General features: G+C 36.6%; 1 protein-coding gene across 1 annotated transcript in view; it reads right to left on the bottom strand.

The window, feature by feature from the left end:
- The window catches only part of LOC132398041 (teneurin-1-like), a 742532-nt gene that overhangs the window by 316762 nt on the left and 413298 nt on the right, over positions 1–12472 (bottom strand). Inside the window, exon 4 of the mRNA XM_059976960.1 lies at positions 2926–3164. Coding sequence (XP_059832943.1) covers positions 2926–3164 — 239 coding nt within the window. The remainder of the gene's footprint in view (positions 1–2925; positions 3165–12472) is intronic.

A 12472-nucleotide genomic window follows, 5' to 3' on the forward strand; every position in this document is an offset into this window, starting at 1 on the left:
CATCAAACCATTTCTTTATAATTTTTAGTTCTTCCTCCACTGTATCCAAAAGTTGTTTCAGATGTTCCCCACTACAAAATATAGTTATATCATCAGCAAATAATATACATTTTAATGTCTGAGAAACCATATATATATCGTTTATATACAAAATGAACAACAATGGACTAAGCGCTGAACCTTGTGGAACCTCACAAGTTACCTCAAAAAGTTTTGAATTCAAGTTGTTTATATGTACATACTGATACCTGTCTTCCAAATAACTACTTAACAAGTCATGTGCCACCCCTCTAATACCATACCTTTCTATTTCTGTTAATAATAATTTATGGTAAATGGTGTCAAATACTTTTTGTAGATCAAGAAATATTCCCACTGTATATTCATTTCTTTCTATAGCATTTGATATTTCTTCTACAAAATCTGTTAATGCTATTGTAGTGGTTCTGTTTTTTCTGAAAACCATATTGCTGTTCACAGAGTATATTATGTTTTGTTATGAAATCATTCAACCTTCTTACAAATATTTTTTTCAATATTTTGGAAAACTGTGAGAGCAAAGAAACTGGTCTATAATTAGAAAATACATGTTTATCTCCAGCTTTGTATATTGGAATGACTTCGGCTATTTTAATTTTATTGGGAAATTTTCCAGCAATCAAAGACTAATTACAGATATGAGTCAGTGGTTTCACAACACAGTCAATGATGTTTTTAATTAAATACATGCATATCATGTCCATTCCAATCTGTTGATTTCTTGCTCTTTGATTTATATGCTATATCAACTATTTCTTTTTCCTCAGTTGATCTAATAAACATAGTATAAGTGTTTATATTGATAATATTACTTTTTACTCCATCTTTATTGCTGGGTTCAGTAATTAATTTAGCTAATTTGGTTACCACATTAACAAATAAATCATTAAACCTATCTGTAACCAAATTAGTATCCTTAATTACCATATTATTCTTTGAATTATAATAATATGGGCAGATTGCTTTTCTTTTATCCTTTTTAATAATTTCATTTAAAACTCTCCAAGTATTTTTAATATTATTTCTATTATTCTCCAATAATTTACTAAAATAACTCCTTTTAATAGATCTCATAATACTTGTTAACTTATTTTATATATCTTATATTTAATTTCAGCTTTCTTTGTTTTGTGTTTTAAGAATTTCTTATATAATACATTTTTCTTTTTGCAAGCATTTTGTATTCCCTTTGTTAACTAAGGCTTATCATTATACTTCTCTTTGTCAACTTTTTTAACTAGAGGGCAGTGTTTATCAGACAAATTAGTTATTACAGAAACAAATGCTTCATGGGCTTCATCTACATAAACTGTATTCCAATCTTGTTTAATGAACTCCTCCTTAAGAGATTTAATGGTACCTTCTGTTATATGTTGAATTAACCTACTAGTTTTAGTTTCATGAGTAATCATGTTGCAGCTCTCAAAAGCTACAAAAACAGGCAGATGATTGCTAATATAATTTATAAAAAAAAACCTCCTGTTACTTTCCCATCAGTAACATTTGTAAATAAGTTATCAATGAGTGTAGCACGGTTATCAGTTATCCTGCTTGGTTGTGTGATATAAACTCATGCAAAACATAATATTGATAAAATTTGTTATTTGTGTATGTCCACGAGGATTAAAGGTGACAGAGATCAGAGTACTACAGGAGAGTCTATCACTAATTTTCTGCTAATTGTTATGATAAATTAATTGTATGTTTAAGAAAGCACTAAATGTCCAAGCAACACACACAAAATGCTGGTGGAACGCAACAGGCCAGGCAGCGTCTATAGAGAGAAACACTGTTGATGTTTCAGCCCTTCGTCAGGACTAACTGAAAGGAAAGATTTGGAAGTAGGAGGGGGAGGGGAAAATGCGAAATGATAGGAGAAGACCGGAGGTAGTGGGATGAGCTGAGAGCCAGAAAGGTGATTGACAAAAGTGATACAGAGCTGGAGAAGGGAAAGGATCATGGGACAGGAGGCCTTGGGAGAAAGAAAGGGGGAGGGGATCACCAGAGGGAGATGGAGAACAGGCAGAGTGATGGGCAGAAAAAGAGAAAAAAAAGGAGGGGGGTGAAAACTAAATATACCAGGGATGTGGTTATAAGGGGAGGAGGAGCATTAACAGAAGTTAGAGAAGTCAATGTTTATGCCATCAGGTTGGAGGCTACACAGCAGAATAAGATTCAATTCAGTGAGAACATTATCTTTGGGTGTTATAGAACATCAGCCGCTAGTTACTGTTTCAGGTTGATTTATGGTATTATCTAACTCCTTTTGTTTGCAGAATTTAACATTTGAAAAATGAAACTGAATAAGTTTTGCTTAAATAGATGATTGGGGAGAAGTAACAAAAAACAAAGTATTTACAGAAAGGTTCCACAGACATTGATGAAAACCATCTATATTACAGTTCTTATCCAATATACTGTAAAAGGCAAAGAGGCTTCATATTTGGCTTGAGTTTTTATTGTTGAATTGGGAAGATCCAAATAGACTTGTAAATAATTCATGCCAAATTAAAAAGGTGCCACTGGAAATCTCATCCACAATGAAAGGGGTCAAAGAATTTTATGCATATTTGTTTTAAGGAGTCATCCTGCAAGAAATAGATGGCATACAACTGAGGCAACTCTGTAGTTTCCTTTTATATATAATGAAGGAGCTAAAGATGGAACAATTATAGGATAGAAGCAAAACCAACAATCAGCAGAGCGGAATGTACCAGGATATTGCTTTCATAATTTTGTGCAGGCATAAATAAAGGTAAGCTTAATTTTTAACACTACCAATAATAATTTATTTGTATGCACAGGATAAATTACTGTATTATGCATAGAGGGAAATAATGAAGGAATGTAGTAAGAGTAACAGCTGGGTCTAAGGAAGACACTTACCAATAACGTAGGCTAGAAGAAGAGCAAGAGTAACTGTAATGGCTGTCGCACTCAGAGCTGTGCACTTCCAGTTGCAGCACTTGTAAGGTTTGTTGAAAGTGAAGGCAGGTCTAGAAAAAGTGCTTCTGGGAAGGGGTCTTGGAGGTGGAGAGTAAACAGTATTGGAGGTCAAAGGGTAGCTTGGATTGGTAGTACCATAGAGACTGGATGTACCAGATCCTGGCTTAAATAAGAAATGCCTATGAAGAAAGAGAGAGAGAGAGAGAGAGACTAAACAAAACTGAATGAAAGAAATAGGCAGTGACTGTTACTGTTAAATTGATATCGTCCAAAAACATCTACAGTACATAATATTGATTAAAAACTAATGAATGAAAGTCCTTTGAATTCTCCTTGATTAGCATTCTTTTTGAGTCTTTATTCTTCTGAATCAACGATAGAGGAACTTTCTCCCATTTACCCGTGTACAAGAAAATATTAGGACCTTGAAGGACAATCTCTACACTGAGGCTCATCCTTCATTTCTCTGTCTGAATGTACCCCCTACTTTAGTCTGTACTATTACCCCATGAAGATTATCATAATTTATTGTAATATTACAAAGTTATTAGCATCTGTTTTAAACATATGCATCATGAATTTAAATATAAACGTTTGATAAAAGCTCCCTGACCTGATTTGATGCAGCCTATTCAATCAAAATATTATTTCCTGTTAAATCATTATAATATCATTGAACAATTGAGATATCCATACAAAATCTTATTATGTTTGCTTATCTAGTTTAGACCAAAGAAGACGGAAGTTTTGAAAACTATGGTGGAGAATCCATTAATTAACAAAGCACCAGGTTCCAAAGCTAAATAAATAATTAACAAGAAGGAATCTACTGTAAAATACATTAAAAAGTTCAAAATACACATTTATTTCACTTCTAATCTCAAATATTAACATTCACAGCAAACGATAATCAGTAATGCAGTGTTTTCCTATTTTAAAAGGTACTTAACAAAATCAATTTGAACTTTCAACATATACTATATTATAAATGACATGCATTTTCATGTCTGCTCTTAATGCATTATGCTAAACAATTACAACTTGCATTTAGACAGCAACTTTAACTTAGCAAAGCATTCCTTGGTTCTTCTGGGAATATTTGGGTTATAATTACTAAAGACAAATTAACAATAGTCTAGCATTGAAAGAGCAGAGAGCTCTCAAAGGTCTGCAAAGCTGGAGCTGATGACAGATAACCGAAAATGCAAAGCATGGAGGGATTTCAAAATAAGCTTTGAATTTTTAAAATTAGAATATTCCCAGATCAAGAGCTAAATGATCAGTGAGGGAGGGATGATGGACAAAAGGAACTGTTCCAGTGTTATGAAAGCACAGTTACAGTGTTAGCTTGGGTGCTCACTCAGTTTTGGGATTTGAGGAAACAGCAATGACAGATCAGTAACTGTGGAGGTCATAATAGGCATGTCTTGGAACAGAGAAGGGGTGAGGAATTGGGGTTCGTTGTAAAGGAAGGGTCTTTGATCTCAAACGTTAACCCCTTTTTCTACAGTTGGTGTCTGACGGTGTTGAAGGTTTCAAACATGTTATTTCAGCTTTCTTGCTTCTGCAGTCTTGTTGATTTCAGAATATTTGCATATATACGAGAAGAGGTTTTATTTGTCCAATTTTTGGAATTGAGAATATTTATGAAATTTTGCATTGTTTCTTGCTTTGATTTACCTCTTCTTGAAATTACATGTTTGTTGGGATAGAATAGGAGTTACTTGCAGTGATGGTGTATTGAAGGTGAGGCATAATAGTCTATGACAGACTTTATTGACCAATAACATTTTCTTGTCTTCCATTTTCTGAAGAAAGCTAGTTTTAATAAAACAAAAACTTCTATCTAATAACTTAGATATCTGATGCATGGGATTCTCTCTAGCATACTAATAATTTTCTCATGGTGTATCAGCTGGCAATTTACAGTGGCCAATTAACCTACCAGTGTGTCTTTGTAATGAAGCAATTGGGGTATCTGGCAGAAATCCATGTGCTCACAGAGAGACATCCCAATAACACACAATTAGCACCTGAGTCCTTGGAGCTCTGAGGCAGCAGCACAATGCTATCCTGTTAGAGATCACAATGTGAAAAAGCAGGGCCCTTCTCGGTGTCTTGGTCATTATTTTTTCTCAGTCAACGTTATGAAGAAAAAGATCTGGTTATATTATGTGAGCAAAGTTGTGACCATTTCCTTCACTTCAAACAAACTGGGCAGTTATGTATGAAATTGTACCATGTTGGTTGTAAAGGACTTTTGAGACCCTGAGGACATAAAGGGTCTATGTAAATAAATCTTTATCTTAATTAGATAACAAAAATTGAACATGCTACTTCAGATCAAGTTGGCAAACATTATGTGCAGCAATAATACAAGCACATTTAATTCATGTGCTACCACTCAGTCAATATCTAAGAGACAAACAAATCAAGTGTGAAGCAATAACATTGTGACAGCTAGAAATGTACAAGCTTTTCTTTTAGGATAGGGCTTGATGTCTAGCTAATCCAAGGTCAGGTAAAGGAGGCAGGAGCGGAGCCTCGAGCCATTCTGGAGGTGAATTAGAACACAACTCAGCTGATCATTCCAAAGAAAATAAATGAACAACTAGGAAAGGGGATGTAAAGAATTAAATTTACTGAAAGGTGAAAACAAGATGCAATACAAAACAAGGTACAAAAAAATAAAGCAAGGAGGGACATGAAGATCAATTGACAGCCCAAATCATTTCTGGATTTGCCGTTGATATCTGTTGTGCAAGAAGGGTGTGCAATGAAGTTATGGCAGATTCATGACAGGAGGGCTGGCAGAAGAATGATGAATGGGATCTCTGGGCCTAAGGAGAAAGCTAAGTGGGATCAAGGCCCAACATGTTGACAATTTATTCCCCTCCATAGACGCTACCTGATCGGCAGAGTTCCTTCAGCATTTTGTGTATCTAAGCTGTTATTATGTTTTATTGTAATGTTTTTATTGGCTGAATTATTGAGATTTTAATTGATTTTTTTTTTCAAATTTTTCATTCTTGATAATTTTCAGCTTGGAAAAGATCATGGCTGTATGTAAGGCATCAAGTGTGGTCCCAGTACCCAAGAAGGGTGGCCCTGACCTCACTCATCATAAGGACCCTAGAGAGGGTGGTCCTGGCTCACCTCCGACTCCTGGTCAGATCAGCCCTCAGTGAGTTTGCCTACCAGGAGCACATTGGAGTCGACGATGCTGTCATCTACCTGCTGAACAGAGCCTACTCATGTTTGGATAAGCAGGGCAGCACTGTGAGAATCATTCTTTTTTATTTCTCAAGTGCCTTCAATACCATACTGCCCTCATTGCTGGGGGAAAAGCTCTGTTCAATGCAGATTGGCACTTCCATTGTATCCTGGGTAATGGACTCCCTGACTGGCAGACCACAGATCGTGCGGCTTCAGACCTGTGTGATAGATATGGCAAAAAGCAGCACTGGGGCCCCACTGGGGATGGTATTGGCTCCCTTCTTGTTTACCCTGTATACCTTGGACTTTAGATACAACACTGAGTCATGTCACCTGCAGAAACTCTCTGATGACTCAGCAATAGTTTGGTATATAAAGGGAGGACAGGAGGATGAATACAGGCCTCTGGTGGAGGACTTTGTCAAATGGTGCAAGCTGACTCATCTGCAGCTGAACAGCAGTAAGACTAAAGAGACGGTGATGGACTTTAGGAAGACGAAGCCTGCACTGCTCCCTGTTACTATTGATGGTGAGGACATGGATGTGGTGACAACTTATCAGTACCTGGGGATGTACCTGGATGACAGGCTGGAGTGGAGCACCAACATAGAGGCTGTGTACAAGAAAGGCCAGAATTGCCTCTACTTCCTGTGGAGACTGAGGTCCTTCGGAGTATGCAGGCCTCTCCTTCATATGCTCCACCAGTCTGTTGTCGCCAGTACAACCTTCTATGCGGTGGTGTGGTAGGGCAATGGCTTCAACATGGCTGATGCGAACAGGCTCAATAAACTGATTAGAAAAGCTGGGACTGTTATAGAATTCAAAATGGACACACTGGAGCCAATGGTAAGACAAAGGACCCTACAGAAAATCCTGGCAATTCTGGATCATGTTTCTCATCCTCTGCATGCCACCTTGGCTGAACAGAGAAGCATTTTTAGTATCAGACTAAGATAACTGAGCTGCGCACAAAGAGCACTATATGAGCTCATTCTTACCCTTGGCCATCTGGCTCTATAATAAGTCAACCTGTAGCCGGGTAAGTGATGACCCCTCCCTCCCCCGCCCCATTAGACAGTATATCTGTGCACTTTTAATGCTACTGTGACACTGTAATTTCCTTTGGGATTAATAAAATATCAATCTATCTTTAAATCCATTTGAATATATTTTAAATGTCTTTGCATGCTATAGACTCTTTTCCAAAACACTAAAAGACCTTTAAACGCATCTGTATGATGTCAGTGCATTCTGGGAGCAGCTGTAAGCATGTGCTGTCTTACATGGTCATTATTTGGAACTGGCTCCACCTCACATAATGCCTGACCAGATTGTGTAATCAAGCTTTCATATGGACTTCTAAGGTATTGACTGTAATGAGTCACAACAGTTTATATGCATACATGGATCAGAATATATGTACTTTTGTGTGCTCCCAGGTCCACTTTGCTTTATTCTTAAATATAAATCAAGGTCATTTTGAAATTCAAGTACATGTTTGAAGAATTTAGAAATTCAGCAGCAAGGGTGTTCTGATAGCTTATATAGATTTTTATCTGATCTTTCTTCCAATAATTTGCAGGGCACATCATATAAATTATATCAAGAATATGCTAAAGAATAACTCAGAAGAGCAGATGGTATTGATGGAAAAAGAAACAGTCATCATTTTGGCTATGCAACCTTTTATCTAAGGAAGGGTCATGGACCCAAAACATTGATTGCTTCTCTTTCGACAATGCTGCCCAACCGTGAAGTTTTCTCAGCATGTTTTGCTTTGGCCATTCATCCAGCTTTATTCAAACCTGGATGGATGGGCAATTTAGTAATTAAGTTGTACTTACAGGTGTTTCTGACTGTAAAAAGTTCTCCTCTGGTATCATTTCATTATCATGTAACACACTAACGTAGTTGGAGTTGTGGCAAGGTTTGGAGGTCAAGTCCATGACCTTCTGTGCATTCAAGTGCTGGAGCCTCTCAGATATCCTTTGGGCCAAATGCGTAAGTAATTGGAGTAATCAAATAATAAATGACACTGCGTTACTTTTTCTTGCTGAGTTGGCCTTACTTTGTTTTGTTAAATATAAATATACTGAATTTTGTATTAAAATGTCAATAGACTGATCTCAGAAGATATGAAAGCATTTTGTTTATGCCTTTAACTGAAGGTAAGACTGCACTTGTTAAAAATATTGACTAGCATCAACACAATTAAATTTCTGATAATTATAAATTAACATCTATTTCTAAGAGACTGAATCATGGTTTAGTTTGGAACAAGTTGAAAAGAATTAAGTGAAAAGTAATGATCTAACAGAGACTAAAATATCAGCTGTCGTTGGGTACAAGGAAACAAATAATCAACTGGTTGTCTTCTCATATGGCCAGCCAAGAAGTATACATACTAGTCAACTTCAGTCAAAAACTGGAAAAACATGAGGAGGGATAGTATAGCAGAAAAGGAACTTTTATTTTAAAAAAAGATAAACTTAACATATAAAATATTGACATTAGAACAGAGCTATCCGACAAGATAGATTCTAACAGCAAAACAGATTTATGTTATTATTGAGGAAGATAATTGTCTGCATAGTATTCCACAATATCATGCTTACAGCTAAATGAAAGTACTTACACTACCAGTTCAGTATTTACATGATAAAATTAGAACTATGTGCAGGGACACCACCTCTTTCTCCTTGGTCCAAGACCAAGGAACTGCTTAGAGACTTCAGGAGAGGGAGATCAGAGGTCCATGAGCCATTCCTCATTGGAGGATCAGCGGTGAAGATGATGAGCAACTGTAAATTCCTTGGTGTGAATAATTTGAAGAATCTGTTCTGGGCCCAGCACACAAGTGCAATTATGAAGTAAGCACGGCAAAGCCTCTACTTCATTTTCGAGTTTGCAGAGATTCAGGACATCAAAAACTCTGACAAACTTTTGTAGATGTGTGGTGGAGATTGTATTGACCAGTTAAATTACAGTCTGGTATGGAAACACCAATGCCTTTGAATGCACAGTCCTACAAAATGTAGTGAATACGGCTCACTACATCATGGGTAAAGCCCTCCCAACCATTGAGCACAATCTACATGAAATGCTGTCATAGGAAAGCAGCATCCACATCAGGAATCCACTCCCCAGGTCATGCTCTCTTTTCACTGCTGCCATCAGGAGGAAGGTAAAAGAGCCTCAGAACATGCAACATCAGGTTCAAGAACAGTTACTACCCCTTAACCCTCAGCCTCTTGAACAAAAGGAGATAATCAGAATCAGGTTTATTATCACCACCATGTGTCCTGAAATTTTTAACTTAGCAGCAGCAGTTCAATGCAATGCATAATATAGAAGAAAAAATAAATAAATAAACAAACAAACAAACGAACTGATTACAGTATACGCATTGATCCCATTGCTCAAATCATCTAAAGCCTGATTGACATTGGCCTAAGGTGGAATGTATACCGCTACCAAAATAATCCTGAAAACCCCCGTGGTAGGGAAAAAGGACGGCACTTAATTGCTAGATTTTCTAGGTCTGATGAGCAGAATTATAACAGCACTGATATATTTGTGCACCAAGAAGAGTTGATCATGAGGCATATTCCTCCACCTCTGCTTTTGAGAGACTGTATAGATCTATCCTGTTGGTGTACAGTAAACCCATCGATCTGAATTGCTGTATCCAGTACAGAAGGGGTTGACCAGGATTCCGTGAAACAAAGGACACACGCAGTCCTGAACAACTCTCTGATTCAGCACCCTAGGTCTAAGATCATCGATTTTATTCACCAGAGTCTGCACGTTTACTAGCAAGATAGTCAGTATTGGGAGTTTAAAATCTCGTTTCCTTAAATGCACTTATATCCGTAACCTCACTCAACTGCACTTGCCCTAATGGTGAAATGTTCCCACAACCAATGGACTCAGTTTCAGATGCTCATCTCATGTTCTTGATATTTATTGCTTTTTTATATTATTGTTTCTTCTTTTTTCATTTGCGGTTTGTTATATTATGCGTTTTGGTTAAACATCATAATGGGGGGGGGGGGTCTTTCGTTGAGTCTGTTACAGTTACTATTCTATAGTAATGTTGGGTGATGCACCATCAATAACTCACACTGAGACGTAAGGCGAGATATCGGCTTTTATTGACTGGAAGAAGGAACCAGGAGAGAGTGTCCATCATACTATGTCCTGGAGACTGAGGCCGAGCGTCAGGACTCAGATCGCCTTTATACAGGGGCCTGTGGGAGGAGCCACAGGAGCAGTCAGCAGGGGGCGTGTCCAGACAGGCACATAGTTCACCACATTGGGTATGGCAGAAAAAATTAATCTCAGGTTGTTTATGATGACATCGGTGTACTTTCATAAACAAATTTACTTTGAACTTTGAATCATTAAGGATCTGTGCATTAGTGTATATATGTATAATGTGCTTGTTGAAAGTACTCCTCTAAAACTGGTAAACATTAAACACAGTGTACAAAACACTGAGTAAAATTGAAGAGAGACAATTCCATCTTTTTTGTTATTGAGGTTTTCTGCTTATCTTTTTTGAGGAGACTGAGTTTTGCCGCATGAAATATAATTATGTGATCAGTCAAAAGATCAGTGAAATGTAGTTCTTGCAAAATTTGTAGGCTTAACACTTAATAATTAATATCTCTTTTCCTTTTATGACTTTGCTGACATAAAAATTTGTTGTGGAAAGTAATAATCATTCACATTCTGTTCAAGATTAGCTACTGGACTTCAGTTATATTTTTGAGATTACCATTTTAACTATGATATGAAGCTCATGATACAAAAATATCAATTACCGGAATCTGTCCAAATATTAAGAACATTTATCAACAACATCTTAAAGAGACAAGAAGCAACTCAATACAATTTTTCCTAGGAGACAATAAATTTCACTTTTGATGGCTAATCTTGAGCATGGAATTACTCCATTACTCTTTTATCAAGAGATGCAAAAGAAAGCCACACGTACCCAAGAATATTAGTTTGGAGATGCTGCTTGGAAGTGGAGTAATGCTGCTGACTTACTTTGCCCTTTTACTTTGCTACTACATGCAGAGAGCAGCTTGAACTAAACACAGATCCACTCTACTATGTACCATAATAAATTGGATTTAAAGGCCATCTGATTAGTTTTGTGTAGTTGTTTGCTTATTCACCTTCCAACTGATAGATTATGCTTGCATCCCCATTGGAAAAGATTTGTTGAAATCAGTGTTATTTAGAGATGCCTTTAGATTGCAGAAAACATAGAAAAGTACAAAAATACGATAACAATCTGATTTCAAGGATGAAAGAATTTACTTAGTTTAGAGTTCACATGGTTTATAAAAGAACTTGAAAACATTTTTACTTTGGAAAAGGTTAAACCTGCTACTCCATCAGTAAATGAATGTTGCAAATTTACAAGTCATCATGATAAGATGAGAAAGATTTGTGTAGTTGTATCACCTTTCCTCAGGAACTTTTTTGTTCCAAAATATATAGATGATTTTCAAGATAATATAAAAGTTTTGTAGTTGATCTATTTTTAATGTTTTGGTTTGCTTTGGGACATCAGTGACTTTGAGAAGCTTTCCAAAGCCTGTCATCTTTAGCAAGTGGTAGAGCTGGAGTTTTTGCTGTTCAGAGGTTTCCTCAGAAATATTGTAGGCTTGTACTGCATCAGCTATGTAGTATGCAGTCTTCCTTTGATGCATTAGGCCCTGACATCTTGCAGTGACTTGTAGGGTTTAGGTTGCACTGGCCAGCACATGCTGATCTGAAGCACATGAAGTGCGGAGCCGTAGAGTAGGTGTATATAGATATGTTCAGCAAAAGTGACACTGACATTTCTACATTTGGATTATTTTGCAAATTATCTTAATATATGTCCTTTATTTACTAATTCCAGTCTATGAAGCAAGCTTCTCCCATTTGAAATCATAAAACTTCTCATACTTGTGAGCATCTCTACAAACTTTCTCATGCATCTGTAACAATGGTGCTAAGATTTTTGCACATTGATTTCATTGTCATTATAGCAAATTTCCATAAAACTATTACCATGCCTTATTTTAGTACTTTGTTCTACAACTTTTAAGTCCTGGGATCCCATGTTTTTTAAACTCCCTGAATAATTTTCTCAACACCCTCAATAAATTACATGTACACTTCCCCAAGGCATCTCTGTTCTGGTCATTTCTTCAAAGCTGTGCAATTTCAGTAATATCAGTTCTCTTTACCTTTCTTTACAAGAGGCATC

This window comes from Hypanus sabinus, chromosome 8 (genome assembly GCF_030144855.1).
Source record: "Hypanus sabinus isolate sHypSab1 chromosome 8, sHypSab1.hap1, whole genome shotgun sequence".
Classification (NCBI taxonomy): Eukaryota; Metazoa; Chordata; class Chondrichthyes; order Myliobatiformes; family Dasyatidae; genus Hypanus; species Hypanus sabinus.